Genomic DNA, 21,024 nt, shown 5'->3' on the forward strand with positions numbered 1-21,024 from the left:
CGCCTTTGTAATCAGCCCAAATAAAGCATTCTCTTTTATCTTGGAGTGTTATAATGGTGTCTATTACTATGTTCCTGGCAATGGCTGGTTCTGTTTCAGCTATCTAATTCCATGAAGGAGCTTTTCTGTTTCTTACATTTAACTTCAAATGAAAGACAGCTGTTATGGCCAGCAGCTACAAGGATATTTTGTACAAGCCCTGGGCTAATGCAACCTAACCCCTGCTGAATCCTTCTTTTACAGAATGAAATTCTGACTTCAAGATTTGATCTTTACAAAGGTCTGAGGTTCCTAGAGAAAACTTCTTGTACTGACTGAATATATCAAAGTTGAAAGGTCAAACGACAAAGCCAGAAATATTCTCCTTCAACAAAAAGAAATGTAAAACCAGAACAAAATATTATATCATGTTACTGAAAGGCAGAAATTACAGCCAGCTTGGGAATGCCAGGCGTGGAGCTGGACGTGGCTCTGCAAGTCAGTTAGTTCCCTTTCTGACCAGAGGAGACCTTTATCTGATACGAGGCTCTTCCCCATTTACCAGATAGGACTGTTCCCAAGTGGGAAGTGGAGCAAGACATCAGTTTTCAGTGGCTGAGAATAGAAGTGGTTACAGTGTATTCTGTGGTATTCCAGCAAGTGAGATCCATCACTCACAGAAACAGGGAAATTCTTTTGTAGAATCACAGAACATTCTGAGTTAGAAGGGACTCATAACTATCATCAAGTCTAACTCCTTATAGAAGTCTCCTTCTGTATTGTAAATGATGTGAATGCTGTATGGATAATCAAAACTGGTTTGTATAATAGACACAAAAGGGTAACTGTTGAAAAAAAGACTTATAAATGGTAAGGTCAGGGATCTCAAGATTGAAAAGTCCTTTGCAGCTCATTATGGCCCAACCTACTGTCATGTTATAAAATCCCATTTTCTCCAAGGGTCTCTCCCTTCCTTCACCAAACAGAATGAAAGAGTTACTCAGATAAGAAACTTCTCAGTGCTCTGCTGTAGCTCTGCTGTCCTGCGTGTACCATGACTGTTGTGCAGGAATGGTTTTACCCAAGGTTCTTTTGGGTTCAACTCTAACACTCCTCCAAAGAAGCTCTGTCACAAGCACTTATTCATAAGGTTTCCTTTATGGAGATTTAGAGTTCTCTTGTAGCTAGCTAAGGCTTGATTCCTGACCAAATGTGGATTGGATACAATCAATGGGGAAAAAAAGTAATGTAATGCTGTTCCATGTGAAACTAAGGTATCTGTACCAGGTAAACCCATCAAAAATGTGCAGACAGCCAACCTTCTGGCATCTCCTAAGTTCTTCTTAATCAGTATTGCATGCATTTCTAGTTGTTCAATTATTTTTAATGTCTTTTTACAAAGAGTAACAAATAGTTTAATAGGGCACAGTACTACAGCCAAGCCAAGTTCCTCCACCAGAAAATAGAGGATTATTAGAAAGAAATTTAGCAGAAATTTACTTCTTTAACAGAATGAATATTAGTCTTGTCTAGTTAAGAGAAACAGATGTTTGCAGCATAGGGCTGTATAATTAGAAAGAAGTTAATCTCCCAGCAAAGTAAATAAAGGAGCCTGGCCCAGTATCAAACTTTGCTGGGATATTTAATGCATAGGGCAATCAGAGTGCATCACTCCTCAAAATAAAATCACTATGAGCGACACAAACTCTTGGAAGTCCAGAGGCACATCCAGCCCTTACTGCAAACATGGTAGGATGAAGGCTATGCCATTATGTCCATAGAGTTGACTGTATCAGTAACTAAACTTCATAATTTATATAGTACTGAGCTATGCTGGTGGCATTGCAAAAAAATGCAGGTTATGAAGGTGTAGACAGAAGGTTCTGAAGGGAGCCTGTATTTCAATGTAAGCAAAGTTGATTTTCCCCTTGCCTGTTAACAGTAAAATGCTGTAACTCTATCCAAAGCTCTGTGGGGTACACACAAAAGTGATCAATGCAGAAGTGAGCACTTCACTTGAGCTGTAGTTACTGAGCACCATCATCTGCTTTCAAGAGAAAGAAAGCCCCTGATGGCAGTAAGAAGATTGTAAAATTACCTTAGGTGCTCTGTAAGGGTATCATGTAATGGGAAACTGACTAATCAAGGAACGTCAACTTCCATGAATGCACTGCTGTAAGACTTAGCACGTTTAATGGGCTGTCCAGCATGAATAGAGCATACCCCCAAACAATCTGAATGTTATTGCCTGAGTGCTATGATTTAGAATGTTTTTGAAGTGGCCAAGGAATTATACAACTTAGTTTCTGTATGCATCAGAAAAATGGGAAAAAATAGCTCAAATCTGTTCATAGCCTTCTGTGCTTTGGCAGTGGCCTGGCTCCATTCACATCCCACTACTGAAACACCAAATCTGTTGGAAAATGTTCTTGTGGTATTTGACTTTGGATCTACTGTTCCTCTAAGAATTTTGCTTCAGAATGGAAGGTTAAGAAAAGTAGAAATGAGGAAGAAAGAGCTGTAGTGATTTGGTGTAAAAGATTCACTTATGACTGGTCTCACCTGTAAATGAAATAGATTTTCTGATACTTTGCAGGATCACGGTATGTCCTCGATCATTTTATGATGTATTGGTTCATCAGTATCTTGGGTTAGTTACCTTGTTTCTGTAACAAACTTTGTGAGTATGGCACTTTCGAGAAAGACAGTAGCTTTGAGATGGAAGGGAAAAGGTGATAACCTTCATCTGGAAAAGATCGATCTACTTAAAAGCTTTATGGATGTGCTATATTCCTCCCAGACTGAATACAATATCTGACATGAAGATGCTTTGGTTGCAGTGTTTACAATGGTAAATAGAAGGAACTTCAGGTCTTCACATATCTCTCTGGAACATTTTTTTGCCTCTCAGAGGAAGTCAGCTGGCTCCCCATCCAGATGATTGGCCTTTGATCCCCCACTGGCCATCAGGAACCTGACAGCCAGGAATAATAACGCACATTATTGCCTATACTTTTTCCACAGCCATCTCCAAGCCACCTCTAAATACAAGATGCTGATGCAGTCATACTTACCATTTAACCTGCTGTCGCTGCTTTTGTGTTCCAGTGTGTGCTTTTCACATCAAACACCAGGTGAATGCTTTCTTGCTCATCAATTCTTATGCACCTGGGTTGGGGAGAGAACAGGATTCCATTGATTCCATTTTATTCTTGTTTAGCTCACTCTTGAGTTTCTCTGGGTCGGTAGTATAGCAAAAGCAATGCATTTGTAGGTGTCATTTCATCATTCTGGTGTGAGCATATTCATGGAAAGCCACATCCTGCCCTTGTTCACACTCTGCAGCTCCAGTGATCTCACTGGGGATTTCAGAGATGAAGAAAGGTCAGAATTCAGCTCTTTGAGTCTCATCATACTTAACTTACTCAGGCAAAAAGCTTGTGTGTTTCCTGGTACCAATACGCTATGCAATAGAAGTGACCATGGAAACTGATACTTGGGTTTCCTAGGTGATTTTCTGGAAAGTGGCCAAAGGAGGAAACTGTAACAAAATCAGATCCCAGGCGCCAAAAGCGCTGAGTTCCTGCCTGTGCTGAGGAACCCGAAGTGACAAGATGCAGAAAGAAACATATCCAAATCCTTGCTTTAAAATCAGAGTACTTGTCAAACACAAGGAAAAAGGAAGGTTAATTAAGTCTGTGGTCCTATCTTACCTTGAGAAATTAGTAAACTGGGTACGTTCCTACTTGTGTCTGATATGAAAGAGAGCCAGTCAGGTGCCCCTGCTGCACAGGAGGATGACGATGACTTGGGCTGCACAAGGAAAGCATCAGCAGCAGGTCAAGGGAGATCACCCTTCCCTTGTACCATGAGGCTGTCAGTGGAGAGCTGGACCCAGTTCTGGGACCTTCCAGCATGAGAAACCTGGACACAGTGGGGAGAGTCCAAGTCAGAGCCAAAATGACAAAGGACAGGAGGAAAAAGGAAAGGAGAGGCTGAGAGAGCTTGTTGCTCAGCCTAGAGAAAAGGAGGCTCAGAGGGATCTCATCAGTGTTCATAAATACATGAAGGGCAGATACAGAGAGGGAAATGAGCTCTTGTCAGTAGTGCTCAATGCCAGGACAGGAGGCACTGGGCACAAACAGGAATGAGGGACGATCCCTCTGAGCACCAGGGACTGTGCTGTGCAGGTGACAGAGCACTGGCACAGGTTGCCCAGAGATGTTTTGGAGTCTCTTGCAGAAATCTTTAGCAGCTGCCTGGATGTGGGCCTGGACACCCTGCTCTGGGTGTCCCTGCTGAGCAGAGGATGTGCTCATGGACCTTGAGGTCCCTGCCATTCTGTGATTCTGTGGTATCAATCCTACCTAACATCTTAAGGCTCACAGAATCTACTTTTTGATGGAAAATAAATTACAAAAGAGACACAAAGAAAACAGAAAACAGCTCCTTAAAGCTGACTGATACCTTGATGTTAAGAAAATCTCACTCTGTATATATGTATATACAGAGAGTATTTACATGAGTGTACTTAGATATTTTTGAAATGCTTCACAGTACTAAGAAAGAATGTTTATCTATTTTACATTTTCTAGGGCATGGAAGATACATAAAAAAGGATCAATTTCTCTTTCAAGTGGAATACAGAGGCTTTGCTGAGCATATCTCTACTAGGGCTCAAAGCCAGCATTTCCAGAAGTACCCCTCCTTCCATCTCTTTCAGGTCTCTCCTCACCTGCCTGTCAAAATCACTTCTGGAATAAAGGGGAAGAGCACTGGGGTTCAACCACAGCAGAGTGGAAGAGGAAGGACTGACAAGATCGTTTATTTTGCAGAACAGAGGAAGGAGAGTTCATACAGACACATGCTCCTGCAGGTCTTGGACAAGCATTTAAACCCAGCTGTCACAGAATACTCTCGTATCATGAACTGTGGAGTCTACTGATGTACGCGGTTACATGATCACAGGCAAGGAGCACCTAACAGCAGAACAACCCAGTGATGTGGATGTTGCTGCAGGTTAGATTAAGAACCACTGCAAATTAAGAGCAGCTGCAGCAGAACCCCCCAGAAATAGCAGAAAGAGCCAAAGGAGCTTGGAGCCCCTCTCTACAAAAGGCCACCTACAGCACCTGACGGGAGGAACTACTGAGCATCAGCATCACAAACACGAATCAAACTGTTACTAAGCATTCACTTGTGCATTTATATTCATGCTTCCAGCTACAAGTAAAGACATAGGAAGCTTGATTGCCAGGTTTTTCATTAAAGCCAGAAGGTCCTATTCTATCTCTGCAGGATACCATTGTTGACAAGTAATTTTAAGATTGTTTCATGGCCACAGCATAGAGCCAAATTATCCTTAAAAGTACTGTGAACTATTTTGAAATTGGCTCTTCCTTTATCTAACTGAAGGGGCTGATTTCAGAATTCTTCTTCCTTCCCCTCCCTTCAGTTTTTAATGGAATATCTGTACTTGCACACCACCCACCTGTAGTGAAGTTTATGGTGTAGTGAAGGCTCGTGGGGTAAGCCAGGATAATGGAGAATGTGTTCTCTTCTGATTGATGAGTAAGATTTACTGGAGTCACTTCTTATAACTTTGGGATATCTACGCAGACATGGGACTAACCTGTGTTTTGTAAGTGCCATTAAAATGCTATAAAACTAGTACAGTAAATTGCAAACAAAATGGATGTATTTAATTGTTCATAATTCACTTGGTTAAACAACCTCATGAACTCCATGAAGCTTAAATATCCTGAACTGTTGGAGTTCAGACATTTCTTTGTAAAAATACAACTATCTGAACTCTCGGTCTGTTATTCCAAGATACACATTGGTCATGGATAGATGTTTCCTAAGAACTAAAAGCTTTGTATTAAACACGTCAAAAACATCAGACTGTTTTCCATATAATTACCATTCTGTGGACAGCCTGTGAAAGAAGGTAGCATGAACACATAGGTAGGAGCCAGCAGAAGATTTGGCAACACTTACGAGCCTTCCATATAAAGTAATTACACACATCAGTGGGCTGAGATCAATTATTTATATCCTCTTATATGCATTACAGCTCACATTTTATTGGCAACTGTTATTACCAATTCACTTCAATAGAGGGCAAGAGAGACTGAAGTTGTCATCTCAGACTGAAGGCTGTGTGCAAGAGAGTGAAATAAGAAGATTGGTGGGATTACATACAATTGGAAACATGACCAAATTAAAGAGAAAACCTGCAGCTGTACAGGGCCTGGATAAGTTTAATTTCCCGTAATGCCTCATTGCTCTGCCTATCTTTGAATCACAACGAAACAAACACAAGGACCTGATGAAACAAGATGAACTCAGAGCTCTCCACAGTACCTCTTTTTTGAGGCTGGAAAACGTTGTCAGCACCAACTGAACAGTACTGGGAAACACAGGGGTTGGTGAACTGAAAGTACGTGCTCCTTTAACTGGCTTTTAATGCAGAAAATTCCTGAAAAACTTCCTGTACCCATGGGGATTTCTTGCAGTGAATGGATGCTTTATTTTATATTGTTTTGTTCTGTGTTATTTCTCTTTGATTTTATTTCTACCGCAGAGCAGAGGCTTTGCAAGCTGTCCAAGAACACATTTCAAACACTTCCTTTTCTGTTTCTGAGTTGCAAACTGTTTCAGCAATGCTTTAAAATGCACCCACTGCCAGGCACAAAAGTACCATATCCCAGCAGTTATTGAAAAGTGCCATGTTTGATTAAATACAAAATAATCATTTGTTTGGTCTCTAGGATAATTACTTCTTCCATTCTACCTCAGAATACAAAATGGGAAGACCACTACATTCTCCATTCTGTGATGAACCCCACAGTGATGGACTACTGGGATCTTCATCTCTTAAAAGAACAACTCATGCAACAATATTTGTCTGCTGCTTTTTTTCCTATACTTTGCCTGCTCTGTTATGATTTCACAGAATCACAGAATCACAAAATTGTAGGGGTTGGAAGGGACCTCTAGAGATCATCGAGTCCAACTCCCCTGCCAAAGCAGGCTCCCTACGCCAGGTCGCACAGGTAGGCATCCTGGCAGGTCTCAAATATCTGGGCATCCTGTTTCAGTGTTCCATCACCCTCACTGTAAAGAAGTTCTTGCGCACATTCGTGTGGAACTTCCTATGCTCCAGTTTCTGGCCATTTCCCCTTGTCCTGTCTCTACAGACTACTGAAAAGAGCCTGGCCTTGCCACTTTGCCCCCCACACCTCAGATATTTATAGACCTGGATCAGGTCCCCTCTCAGTCTTTTCTCAAGGCTAAACAGACCCAGTTCACTTAGCCTTTCTTCTCAGGGGAGATGCTCCAGGCCCTTTGCCATCTTCATGGCTCTCTGACGGACTCTTCCCAAGAGATCCCTGTCTTTTTTGTACTGCTGAGCCCAGAACTGGACACAGTACTCCAGATAAGACCTTACAGGGATTTGCTGTAGTGGCTTTAATAAAATATATTTCAATCATTGATATCTTTCCAAGTTTTTTCTTAAGTATAATTAACTTTCCAGTCCTCCAAATTTGCTGCCTGTATGCCTTCCTATTGCTCCTGGCCTTTATTCTGCTATGGCTGTGGTTGAAGCAGAGTGCATTTTGTCCCTCAGCATTTTGCAGGCACAGTGAAAGGCAACATCTGAATTCCATGTTATCCTCGCAGATGAGAAAGAGTTGATCAAAGGAAGTACAGCAAAAGTAAGGGCAACAAGTGTCGACTCAGGAGCAAATCAAATGCCAAAGTACAAACAGGGAAATAACCTGACAACTGCACTGTAGAATTCAGTCTAAAACTTGATGTGGAGAGCAATATAAAGATGAGTTGATGAGGTGATACAGCTGCAAAACCATTGTCACTCTGTGATATATTAGAAGGAGCACCACATTGAAAATGGTACGATTGTATTCTCTGTGTATGAGTTCTTACCTGGTCTGCAATTGCTGCTGGGCACTGTACCTTATGGGAAAGGGCTAGGCAACAGATGAGGTACAGAGATACGAGCTTGTAACAGGAATATTAAGATGATAGAAATGTGAGTGGGTACAGCTGTGTGAGCGCAAAAAGGAATGGAAGAACAATGTGAAAAAGGGCTATATTCATAAAGAAGGGCATATTCCACAGCAGTAAAATTGAGGAATGCTGTCTGTGTTAAGCCCAGAAGGCCCACACTACTGTAAAATCAAAGCAAAGGGCACTTCTCAGCAGGAGACCCTGCACTCTGATAACAGGAAGATAGAAACAAGGTTACAGCACATGATGTATGCCATTCCTGTTCCTTTCAGCCCTGTCAGCCTGTGGCCATTAGGCAGAATCTGTGGAGAAGCAAGTCAGCAAATTTCAGATGCAAAATAACTTTTGGCACTTGGAGAGTATGAGACCTGTGTGAAAACCAGTTTGTCATTGCCCAAGAGATGTGACGAGCGCTTGATATCTCGTATCCCTTTCCAGAATGGTTGAGATGGGACTTCTGGGTCCACCAGTCCCAAACTCTGCTCAGCAGGGATGCCCAGAGCAGGGCACCCAGGCCCACACCCACTCACAGAATCATAGAATTGTAGGGGTTGGAAGGGACCTCTAGAGATCATCAAGTCCAACCCCCCTGCCAAAGCAGGTTCCCTACACCACGTTGCACAGGTCGGCGTCCAGGTGGGTCTTGAATATCTCCAGAGAAGGAGACTCCACCACCCCCCTGGGCAGCCTGTTCCAGTGTTCTGTCACTCAGCAGCTGAAGATTTCCAAGGAGGGGACTCCACAACCACCTTGTCCTCTGTTACACGTAAGTGACTGCAAACAGACTGCCTGAACACATCTTGGCTCCTGAGAGCATGCGGGAGTGGGAGTGTAAGGGAATGAAATCACGGTGACATTGATTGTGAGGGATAAAGCCAATGTACTCAGAGATGTTTTAAACTAACGTCACCTTCTCCTTTCATAAAGACTCATACGAGACATTTACAGCAACTTTCTTACAGAGAGTAAAGCACATGCATCAGTGTTTTGTAACCTACATGAGAAAAGCTACAGGGGAATTAAGGTGATAGTTTCCCATATGGAATATGTTATCACTAGGAGGACAACAACCAGCTGTTCTTGATGGATGCTGGGAGAAGGAAAAAAGAAAAGAGCTTCAACTGCAGCAAAAGGACTTTGGCAGAGTATGGACAGGAGTGAAACCCTGGTAACAGCTCGTCTGAGGCTGTTACAGGATCCTCACCGGGACTGTGCAGAGCGTGACGGCAAGTATTTGTCACCAGATGTTTGCATGCATTCAGACTGGCCTGGGGACCAAGGATGTATTTTTGGTGCTTAGTGCCAAATTTATTGCCATTGTGACTCAGAGGTCCCGGTGCCAGACCAAATCTGTCAGTTACAGACCTGGTGGCTGTGCCAAGGTTTTGTCATCACTGGGCTGAACAATCTCTCCAAGTCCCTCCTGACCTTGTTTGGACAGTTGCCATGAGACAAACCATCACTTGTGGAAGCGATTTTTCCACTGGCTCCACAGACTCCAGTTCTGTATCTCACTATCAGGAATGTTAAAGCATTCTTATTGTTCTCCCCATTCTTTTTCAACAAAACTGAAAAGAGCCATCCTTGAACCAAAGGCAAAAGAAGAACAACGTGCTTTATCCTATTTTCCTTCATTTCTGCTCACTTTTGGAACAAACCTATTAGTTGGCTGGAGGTTTTGTAAGTGCATCTCTCTGAGCAATCTTTGGTTGTTATACGATTGGCAAGGAGGTGGCAGCAGGGTGGTGCTGTTGCTTTTTCCTCTTCATTTGCTTTTCTTTTTTTCCTATATATATATATATATATCCCTATTTTTCAGGAGTATCAAAAACAAGTTTCTGAAGCACTGAGACTTTGCCAGAAGGACACATGGAAATATTCGCATTGGTTATGAAGTTTAAAAAGAGAAACAAACAGCTCTGTGTTTGCAAAAACTTGTATGGAAATGTCAGGCACACTGCTCCCATTGTCCTTCCCAATAACAGCAATGCTCTGCCTTAGAGCTGTCTATGAAATGCAGCACCATGGACTGAGAGCTGGGTGAAACCTGCACCATCTTTATGTTCTGTAGCTGCTGGGAGATGCTTTGCACTCTACCTGTATATTTGGCAGGGCTGAGTTAAAAATTCACCTTGTAGCCTGGTTTTGAAATGTTCCTTTTTTCTGTGCATCTTTATGCATCTTGCAGCCTTAAATTCCATTTCTATTCATGAAATACAAAAATAGTAGGCATGTAATTGATACAACAGTGGTGTCTTTACCATGTATCTGAGTGCTAAATCCCACATCAGTTCTAAGACAAGCTGTGTCTTCTGTCACAGACCCTGCTCTCCACCCATCACTTATGAAAGAAGATCCTACAAGAGAAACCACCTGGGGAGGGCCCACAGGGAAAGAGAACAGCTTCATATTGCACAGTGCAGGTATAGGAAGATGTTTGTCTTCTCTTTCTCTGACGGTGACCAAAATGAGCAGGGCATGCTGAAGAATTCTATATTGTATCTGCAGACCATGATGGGGATGAGGATAACCTCACGTCTGCAGGTTGAATATGTCCATAATGCACTAGAGGTGGGCATTTCATCCTATGCAGTCCTTGAGCCTTCCTCTTCCAACTTCCACAACCTTCTCCAACTAACTCTGCTAATACACATTGATTTATGCTCCATTTTTTTCCACATGCATGGGCCTCAGTGTTAAGAAGTATCAAGCAATGTTGAGTTCAGTGACTCACCAATCCCAACCCAGTACCACCATGCCCACTATCCATGACACTCAGTGACAAGTTTGCTTGGTTCTGGAACACATCCAGTGACGGTGAGTCCTTCACTCCCCTGGGCAGCTCATTCCAATGCATTATCACTCCTTCTGAGAAGAAATTTTATTAATACCAAACCTGAACCTCACTCGGGGCAACTTAGGGCTGGAGCCAAACAGGAGCGCAGCGGTGACACACAAAGCCTTCCCACAGCGGAACGGCTTCGGGCACTGGGCATGGAAGGGCCGATCCCGCCCAGCGCCGTCGGGAAGGTGTGAACAGTGAAGCAGGAAACAGATGCGCTGTTGGAATTCGGAATAAAGGGGGGCTAAAAGGCTAAAAGGGGGATAGTTAAAGGTAGTTTATAGAAACAAGTAAAGGAAACTTATAGGTAGTTAATAGAAATAAGTAAAGGAAACTTAAAGGTAACAAGTAAAGGAAACAAGGGGCCTGGGAGAGCAGGGAGGATGCAGATAAGGAGTGAGACTTCACGGGCAACATCAGGCAAGGAGGAGAATAGATATTGTAAAATACCAGAAGAGGAGTTTCATCCCCATGATAAGAACAAGAGGGGGTCTTCATGCTAAAGACAAGAGGGGGTCTGCATGCTAAAGAACTATTGACTATGTATTAGAATTCCGAGAAATCATTGACTATGTATTAGAATTCCGAGAAATCATTGACTATGTATTAGATGTACCTATATCTGTGTCACGATTTTACAAGTCGGGGTGCAAGTTTGGAGGAGCTATCCCCCTTACACCCGGCGCTGGAATAAACATACTTGCTTTATAACCCATCTCTGGATTATAGAGTTTTATTCCGCAAGTCAGGTGCCGAGCCGCCCCCGCCGCCCCGCCCCGCCCCGTAGCCGGGGCCGCGCCGCCGCCTGGCTCCGTGCGGGGCTCCCGGGGCAGAAGGGGAGCGCTCGGGGCGGCGGCGGGAGGGGGGTACGGAGCGATGCAGGCGGACAACCCCGACGTGCTCCTGGATCTGGAAGAGGAGGGGGAGGGGGACGAAGAGGTGGACGAAGAGGTGGACGAGGAGGATGGGGAGAGCGGTGAGTACGGGGCTCTCCATGGGGCGCGAAGGGAAAAGTTGCGGGGCGGGGGTGGGAGACTCGGTGGGGTCCGTGCTGCTCCGTCCCTCCGCACGGCATCGGCAGCCGGCAGCCTGCAGGGCGCTGACGGTGCGTACCTGTCGGCTTCTCTCCCGCGGGGGGAGGGCTCGGCAGCGGCGCTTTCTGGATGCAGAATGTCGCTTTCGCTGCCGCCCCCGGCACTCGGCATCCCCCGAGCCTGACCCCGCTGCTGGAAGCAGCTCCTGAGCAGCGCGACTCCGCTGCAGCGTCAGTGACGGGAAAAAAAGAGATAATGACTGGGGGTAAGTGGGAAAGCAAGGGAAGACGGTCATTTCGCTGAGGGATGCAGGCAATAAAATGACCGCAGAGTTTTATACTCCAAGGCCGGGTGTTAGTCTGGTCCTGACAGCAGCAGCCGAGGACAATTACTTTTGTAATTGCTGTGGGAATGAATTCTATTAAAGTAGTGCAGCAAACAGCCCCCAGAGGGGCAGGATCTCAGCAGTTCAGACCGGAGGGCTGTTTGTTTCGTGCTGACTGACCTCAGTTCAGAAGCTGTTCTCAGCTGCAGTACCCGACGTATTCTGAAGTGTTTTCTTTCCGCTCGTTGAAATAGGTCCAGCAGAGAAGGAATGCGGGCAAATGTCAGATGAGCACACAGGCGATAGATTTGTATGTAGAAATGTTATCACAAACGAAGGGCTCCTTCGTGCTGTTCTCCAAACTGTTGTGGTTATTTTTTTCTGACAAGTGCCCGATTCTGATAATGTTTGACTACTGAACCGAGTTTCTTCATTTGTACAAAGCTGTACTGACGCCAACTCTGACGCTCCTGCTGCCTCCACGTACTGATCCTCAGCAATGGCCAATGCTGTTTGCCTCAGTGATTCGATCAGCTCGGGCCAGCATTGTGCAGAGCTGGAGCCTCACCCGGGGTCTCTGGAAATCAGGGCTATGCCTGTTCAGCACTGTTTGCCTCTGCTCCAGATGCTGTGGGAGGAGTATCCTCTGCTGTATAGTAACAGTCCAAAGACAGATGTAGTTTTCCATGTGAAGTGCAGCAGAGGGATTGTTTGCCTCCACTTCTCTAGAAAGGGTGGATCAGCACCATAATGCGTGAATCAACGTGTGCCTTTTCCTTTCCATTCTTCACCCCAGAGAACAACAAAATTGTTTCCTACTCATGACTCAAGCGTGGGGTTAGTTCAGCTCCCAGAGCCAGCAAGTGTGAGCTGCTCGCTCTGCTTGCAGGATGTGGCAGTTTGGAGCAATGCAACGTGTGATAAAATCAAATACAAAAGGAGTGGGACAATTTCATCTGTTGCTATGCAAAGAAATTCCAATGCATGGCTCAGTTGCTATTCTTCCTTGCAAAATGTATGGATAATAGTCCTGAGGGTTTTATGTTAGGTATAATCAAAGGAGAGCTGGTTTATAAGGCTGAGAAGCTCACTGATCGCCCCTTAGTCTCCAGTTGTACAGTACTGCCTGCATCTTTACCAAGGAAGTCAGCCTTGCCTTGGTAGGATGCAGGACTTCTGAGTCCTTTCCAGTTCATTCATGATCAGCCCAAAGCACGCATTGCTCATCATGTGAGCATTATCAAGTCCTGGCACATAAAGGAGCTCTCTGGCTGGTGCTGAAATGCAGCTAGTTTGGACTCTGCGTGCAGATGACGAGCAGAGCACTCCTGCCAGAGCAGATGTGGGCGGGAGCCCAGAGTTGGAGCAGAACTCAAGAGCCTGAATCCGCTGCAGAGCACTGTGACCACGCTGTCTGCACATGTTGCATTGGAACCCATTGTTCAGGTACCTTTTTGTTTAGGGAAGGAAGTCTTGTCTCAAAAGTGGGCTTTTCTGACAAGCTGAAAAGCTTTTTTTTCCTCAGTGCTTAAACTTTTTGTCTTGGAGGCAGTCTGTTTTCAAGGGGAGTGCTACATTATTGACATCCACTTGTTTCTGAGATCTCCTCTTATGGGTGGGAATGGTGGGAAGGACATGGAGCTGTGGTTGCCACAGAATTAGTGTTCCCCAAGCCCATTATTTTCTGCCTAGAAACTGTCAGCCAGTTTCATAAGCTGTGAAGTTTGTCTTTCCCCGGTGCCAAACTTCATGCAATGTCTAGATGAGTTTCTTTGTGTTTGGGGATTTATAGAATAACTGAGTGTGCTTTCCAGAAAACCAACTTCTGGGACAATACCAGGGGTGTTCACTCCATCCGACCATTCTGTGCAAAATACTTTCCTCTCTGTTCTGTTACATGAGCATCTTCCTCGCTCTTTTTCATCTTTTTTTCCCCACAAATAACTCCTAGCAGTTCCTTGAACCTTGTGTGTATGACTTTTCCTGCCTTTTGAAGCTGCTACAGTACTCAAGACACGTTTTATAGCTGGCCAAGAAACCTTTTCCTGGTCACGCAGCCTGGATATGCTGCTGATGAGGATTCCAGTTCTTTATGAAACGTATTTCATGCCAATGTTCAGAACAAGATTTTATCATCTACAATAGAGATGCATAGCATTTGGCTGATCCCATTTGTGGAATTACAGCTTCAAATCATCCATAAGGAGGCATTCTTTTGCAGCCTGTTTCCTTCCAGTTTTGTACAGCTGCTGTACAATGGAAATCCCATCCTAGTGGAGGGTGTCTAACACAAATAGTGAAGAGTAGACACAGCTACTCTTTACCCCATTGCTTCCACTCACTGTTCTCTTCTCAGCTTAGTTCCTCATGGTGTAAACTGAGTTTTATCATAGATGGAATGGGATGGAAAGGACTCTTAAAGGTCATTTAGTCCAACACCCCTAAAATGAACAGGAACATCTACAGCTAGATCAGGATGCCCGGAGCCTGGCCCAGCCTGATTCTGAATGCCTCCATAGGTGGAGCATCTACCACATCTTTGGATAACATGTTCCAGTGTTTCATTACCATCACTGTAAAAAACTTCTTCCTTACATCCTATCTGAAATTCCCCTCTTTTAGTTTGAAATCATCTCTCCTTCTCCTAACATAATGGATCCTACTAATGAGTCTGTCCCCTTCTTTCTTTTATTGTTGGCTTTCTGGGCTGTGAGGGCACACTGATGCTAATGTCCAGCTTCCCATCCACCTCTACCCCCAAGTCCTTTTTGGCAGGGCTGTGCTCTATCCTTACATCCCCCAGCTTGCATTGATAGTGGGTGTTGCTGTGGCCCAGGTGCAAGACCTTGCACCTAATGAAGCTCATGAGGCTCTCCTGGGCCCCACTGCTCAAATCTGTCTAGGTCTCTCTGGATGGCATCCCCTCCCTTGAGCTTTTCAACAGCACCACACAGCTTTGTGTCATCCGTAAACTTGCTGAGGCTCACTCAATCCCATCGTTGATGTAGCTGATGAAGATATTAAATAACAGGGATTCCAGTACTGACCCCTGAGGGACACCACTTGTCACTGATTATTTGGACATTGAGCCATTGACCACCACTCTCTGGGTATGATCCCACAGCCAGTTTCTCATCCACTGAACAGTCCACTAATCAAATCCACATTGCCTGCTTAGACCCTCTAAATTTTCCTACTCAGTAGTTTCATTAACTTGACCCGCTTCTCATTTCCACCTTGCAAATATTATTGATACTTCAAAATGAACATACTCCACACTAAGTAACTCCAATATTTGCCTTCCTTTTCTGAAAAGTGGTCAATTAGGTACAGAAGTGTCCTAAAGGCAACAGAAAGTCTGTTGAATTTGTCGACTGAAATAAGTGGCTTCATTGTGCAATTTACTGATTGTAATTCTCACATAGTTGGAAATCTGTGTACCCAGGAGTAGGTGCAGGAGTCAGATCTGATAACAACATGCTAAGTTTTTTGAGTAGATTCCTTTTAAAAAGAAATGGGCAGTATTCTCCCCTTCATTCTACTTACTGCTTTAAGTAGGCCTGCCCCTCTCTACCCTTTCACACTTGTCTTTCTTCTCTGTTTTGTAACCAAACTAAGAGTTACTGGGGCATCATTCAGTCTTCCACCCTCCTGAAGAAGGCAGTGGAAAGAATATGTCTGATGAGTGGAGAATCTGGGATTTCTGCTCCCCGGTTCTGTGCTCTGATTATGGCTCTACTCTGGTAGACATGTGAAGGTGAGCAACTCTGTGCACACAAGTTTGATTTCACTTTTCCCTTCTTGTACATGCGCATCCAGCAGGTGAAGAACATGAGTAAGCAGGAACCTCATCCCCATGGGGTGCAGGCTCTTGAATGTTTGATCTCAGTTGCTGTGATTCAGTATTGAGGCAGCAAAAGGATCTTCATCATGAACTGGGGCACAGTTCTACCAGATTGTAATACTGGCCACAATGTAAACTGCTTTTCATGCTTCCCTTCCCTCTCATCTATCATCTGTTACCCAATGGTTTACACTTTTAAATTTTGATGTAATGATTTTTCTACAAAACTACTGAAAAAAACACAGTAAGAGTATAAATATTTAACTACAATATAATTACTGTTTTGTACCTATTTATAATTCATAAACTCTGGAGGAGATTAAAATATTTTGAGATAAAGACAGGAAATTAGGAGTCTGATAAGATTAACATGTTCACCAGATACACTCCTTTTCAAGTTTATTCTGCCATAACAGAATTCCCAGTTGTCCATTAGAAACTTCCTGTATGTTGAGAGTATTTTTAAGAGATCCCACATTTCAGTTTTGAGTGCAGCTGATGGATAAGTCTGATGAATAAGTCTGCAGTCAGGAAGTAGGACAAACTTGCTGTCTGCCATTGCGCCAGCTTGGGCCATTCACACAACTGGGATAGTAACAGTTGTGCTTTCCTGCTCATTAAGTCATTAACTTTGCCAGATATGTATCACAGGTGATATAAGCTTTTATTCACGCAGCTGTTCATGAGCTTTTTAGAAGTAAAAACAACTTGTGCATACTTATGCTAAACACATTAGGTATTTAATTTTAATTTTTTCAAACGTTATCGTTTATGCAAAAAAAGAAAACATTATTAAACTTATTACAGCTTATTAAACTGATAAAATACACTTTTTGTGATGGGCTTGTGTTACATGGTACAGGATTGTGGTTAGCAGTTCCACAGTGCTATGGTTATTGGAAGCAACGCAATCTGATACTCATGAGGAATGTCCATGTGTCAAATGATTTGCCACTTGTGCAGTCTATCAGATTCCGTGTAGAGATCTTGAGTTTCAGGAGACCAGAGACATGAAGGGGTGATCTATCTGTGGTGTAACAGACATCATGTCAGTCTATGGGTCACACAGATAGGTGTTTTCAATGTGATTAAATGTGGATTATGAAGTTGAACTTCTATTATATGCATGGAAATTTCAACACAATTGTTATCATTTAAATAATTTCATCTTAGTATTTCTTAGTACCTGTCACTTCCTTGGAAAGGATGGCTTGCATGCTGAGGGATTAAGGTCTGCTTTGCCACGAGTCATGTGGTGAGACCCAAGGGGAACTGGTGCTAGAACTGGTGTTTTCTGCTATGGTAAGGGGGGAAAAAAAAGCCCACAAGGGTGATTTTGTCTAAGAAAAACAGCTTGTAGTGTGACAGAATATCCTCTTCTTGTCATGAGAAGAGCTTTGGAAAAGGTGCTGCAGGCATGAAACACGTACAGCCCCTGTAGGTGTACACATAGCAAGTGTTTAACAGAGAGTAACTATCAAGGTGGAGAGGCAGAAAAGAATGGGGCCATAGGTTTGGACTATTTGTAGTATTTATATTCAGAAAACAAAAGTGGGGAAGGAAATGAAATAGAATGCAAGTGCTGAGCTCTGTATCCTATTGAATAGAAAAGAAGCGCCTTCCTACTGCTGATCTATCATACGGCTTTAGTGCATGCCTCTGGCACAGTCCTCCCTAGAAATCTGAAGTATTGCTCTGCAGAATTGATGTTAATTGACTGATATTTGATTTATATTTTTAATTTGAAATTAAAAACAAAAAACAAACACCAACACTGCAATTCATGGGCTTAATATCACTTGTGACTTTTTATTGGACTTCTGATTAAAATCCAGGCCTTGCTGAGAACAAAGGTAGAGCAGTTTTGCCACTGGATGGAGTATGTTTCCATGCACTGAACAAGCTAAGATGAAAGCCCACAATGACACAGTTAACATTTTGTGTTAGAATGCGGGGTTCATTATTTTTCATCAGTCTGGAGTTGAAATTAAAGCCTTAGGATGTGACATCATAAACATGTCAAGCCAGCATACATTGGCTTGGTGTCATAGTATCCTTCCTAGCCACCTCAAATTAATAACTGCAGTGTTTGCGACCTTTTGGCCTTCTTATTCACTGGGGTACATTATTGGCAGCACAGTGGAAACTGGAGACTGCAGAGAGCTACACAGTACCCTTTAACTTCCTATTGCTCACCTATGCTGTGAGATCTCTCATCTACAGTGACTGTTAGTTTATCAGGGATGGGCTGCTGAATGGCAAGGGGCAGGGAAAGGAGAAGACTTACTTCTTCCACTAGCATCAAGCAGCCTCGTACCTGCTTTGTCAGAGCAGCTTCCTCTTCACAAGTCTTCCAGTTCCAAACCATATCAGAATAGATGGCCTATTTCCTACGCAGTGATTGACCTGCTGAAGATCATAACAGCCAGAGTCTTGTTAGTTTTGTCAGTGCAAATAGACATACTATTGAATTGTATGTTGTATGCTTGTAACATGATAAGATTCAGACCAGTACAGGCGCTGCTCACAGGAAGAACCAGGAAGACCACATGATTTTGGAAAGAGATACATTTAAACATTTTTAATTAATACAAGATTCAGACTGGAAAATTAACAAAGACATATTAAAACACAAGGCATCTGAACTTTAAGCAGTGCAGTTACAAATCTGCTGGAGCATAAACATTCTTCTTTAATTGATTTCATGCCTCATGTAGTAGAAGTTGCAGCTTAGTTACAAAGTGTTGGATAGAAGCTAAATAAGACCTGATCCCTTCAATTCAGTATTTACAATATATAACTTCCAACTAAGCCACTAATCATCAGTATTCCTTAGGCACAGCCAAAAATCAACATTTTGTGGTAGCTGCTACCACTTTTTGCTTTTCTTTTAGAGTAACCCTCCTTCCTGATTTTTGTTCGTGGATTCCCCCTGGTCCCCTTAATCTGGACAGTCAGGTCCTTCAGCATTTTTTCAGTGTGGTTTCTCACAGGTCATTAAATATTTGCACAGGAGAGTGCTCACTGTAGTCAGAAGGAACTGCTACGCAAGTGCTTTTGTGTCCAGGTGCCAACTGGGAGCTGCTGCTGCAGCAGGTTATGTGACTGAGAAGAGCAGTGTCCTGCGGGCTCATAGCTTGCGTGGGTCCTTAGCAGAAGTGAAGAAATAGAAGAACCATTCCCTGCCCACAGAGAAGCTGGGCTGTGTTGTGTCAGTGGAAGGGGCCTCCTCTAAGCACCAAAAACCAGGGTTAGTATCAGTGGTAAAAATACTGGAGCACAGCCAGGTCCTTTGCTGAAGAGTCTGGTAAAATAAGGAGTATCAAAGAGATGGAAAAAGGTAGTTCTGACTAAGGAGGAGGAAGTAAAGGCTACTCATCCACTGAGACCCGAGTACAGACTGGCCATAAATAAATAAATAAATAATTGAAAAGAAAATGTGAGACAGGAAAAACAATGTATTAATAAGAGTAAAACCTACTAATGCAACCGTTCATGTATGTATATGACAAGCAATGACGTAAAGATTGCTCCAGGTCAGTTCATCAGGAAAACAAGCTACAGCATGGGGCTAAGGTGATATAACTGTGAACTGAAATAATTCATTTGTGGCATGTTTTTAATATATATTATACATATACTAAAAATAATAATGTGTCTGTAGGTAATTTATCCAGTAGTGAAAATACTATGTTTATACAATTTATTATTTGCAAATATATATATATACATATATCTGCTGCTGTAGGTTTAGCAGTTGGAGATCATCACATTTCACAAAATAAGGATGAGTTGATGATCCAGAGGGCTCTATTGTTTCCAGAGAGTTGTATTAATTTGCACATAATGTTGCTAAATTGCTTTGATCTCTCCATCTGTATGTTTTTTCTTAAGTTGTGTAATGGAGTTTGTATAGGCATCAATGAACAGAGATCAGGTCAAACAATGCACTCTTTACCCTTGTGAGCTGTCCCATTGACAAGAGTGTGAATAGCATCATTTTTGTAAATGCTGTTCTTAGCAGAGAATGCAGAACTAGTCCCTAATGAAGGAGATATCCTTATTAAATATTTCATCGTTTCAGCATATACTGATCCATTCTAGGGAAAATGGTTAAATTCATCCACTTCATCTGTTTTAAAAGACAAGCAAGAATTTACACAATGGACAGTTTAAAAACTGATGTCAACGTTTAAGAAAATAAAAGGGCAAGCAAAGATTGGATTGCTTAAACATGCAATGTATTTAAAAATAGAAGCAAAATCAGTATGACCGAAGGAGGGAGTGAATGCTGAATTTTTACATATAAGCTTCAAAGGCAGCACGGTCCAGCCAAATGAAGCTTCATTAGACCTCTCCTTTGCTGAAGGTTTTGGATAGAAGATGGTTATTAAGCATGCAGAAACTGGTTAGAAATAAAATCGGAAGACTCCCTCAATTGCTGAAACTACAAAGTATTTCTTGATTAGGAAACCAAAGTATGCAGTTTCTTTCCAAGCTCCATTTCCACCACTGGGAGTGCTTATGGATATGAGTCTTTGCACCTACACATGCAAAGCTCAAAAATTCACATAGGTTCAGACTTTCAACTTACTATTTTCACAGTCAAAGTCATTAAAAGTATCTTTTGGGCACCCTCGTAGTGTATAACAGCTGACTGTAAGAAAAAAATTAAAGCAAACATTCTGACAAACTCATTACTGAAATTCAATTATATCTCTTTTTAGGCATGTAAATTTGAGAGCGAGAGGTATAATTTTATAAACATACCTCAAACTTCAAATGTCACATAAAGCAAATCATTGGTCCACAGGCACTGAACTCTAACCAAACAGCCATTTGCAATTACAGTTTGGTTAATCATCGCCGTTCCTCCTGAGGAGATCCCACAGCTGCCTGGAGGCTTCACATTCCTGATGAGCACCATGGGATCAGCTCTGCTGCTAAAAACAGCTGTATTTGTAGC

At 42.9% G+C, this 21,024-nt stretch overlaps 1 protein-coding gene and 1 long non-coding RNA gene across 2 annotated transcripts in view; one reads left to right on the forward strand and one right to left on the reverse strand.

Moving 5' to 3' along the window:
- Nucleotides 1–363: 363 nt before the first annotated feature.
- LOC107309806 lies at nucleotides 364–3,807 on the reverse strand. Its single transcript, XR_001553337.2, has 3 exons — nucleotides 3,405–3,807; nucleotides 3,054–3,147; nucleotides 364–2,953 (listed from the first exon to the last, which is right to left on the reverse strand). It is a non-coding gene; the product is annotated as an uncharacterized LOC107309806 (long non-coding RNA).
- Nucleotides 3,808–11,670: 7,863 nt separating this feature from the next.
- ANO6 (anoctamin 6) overlaps nucleotides 11,671–21,024 on the forward strand; it is a 63,384-nt gene continuing 54,030 nt past the window's right edge. The window contains exon 1 of the mRNA XM_015854917.2: nucleotides 11,671–11,831. Coding sequence (XP_015710403.1) covers nucleotides 11,732–11,831 — 100 coding nt within the window. The 5' untranslated portion in view covers nucleotides 11,671–11,731. The remainder of the gene's footprint in view (nucleotides 11,832–21,024) is intronic.

The sequence above is a fragment of the Coturnix japonica genome, chromosome 1 (genome assembly GCF_001577835.2).
Source record: "Coturnix japonica isolate 7356 chromosome 1, Coturnix japonica 2.1, whole genome shotgun sequence".
NCBI lineage: Eukaryota > Metazoa > Chordata > Aves > Galliformes > Phasianidae > Coturnix > Coturnix japonica.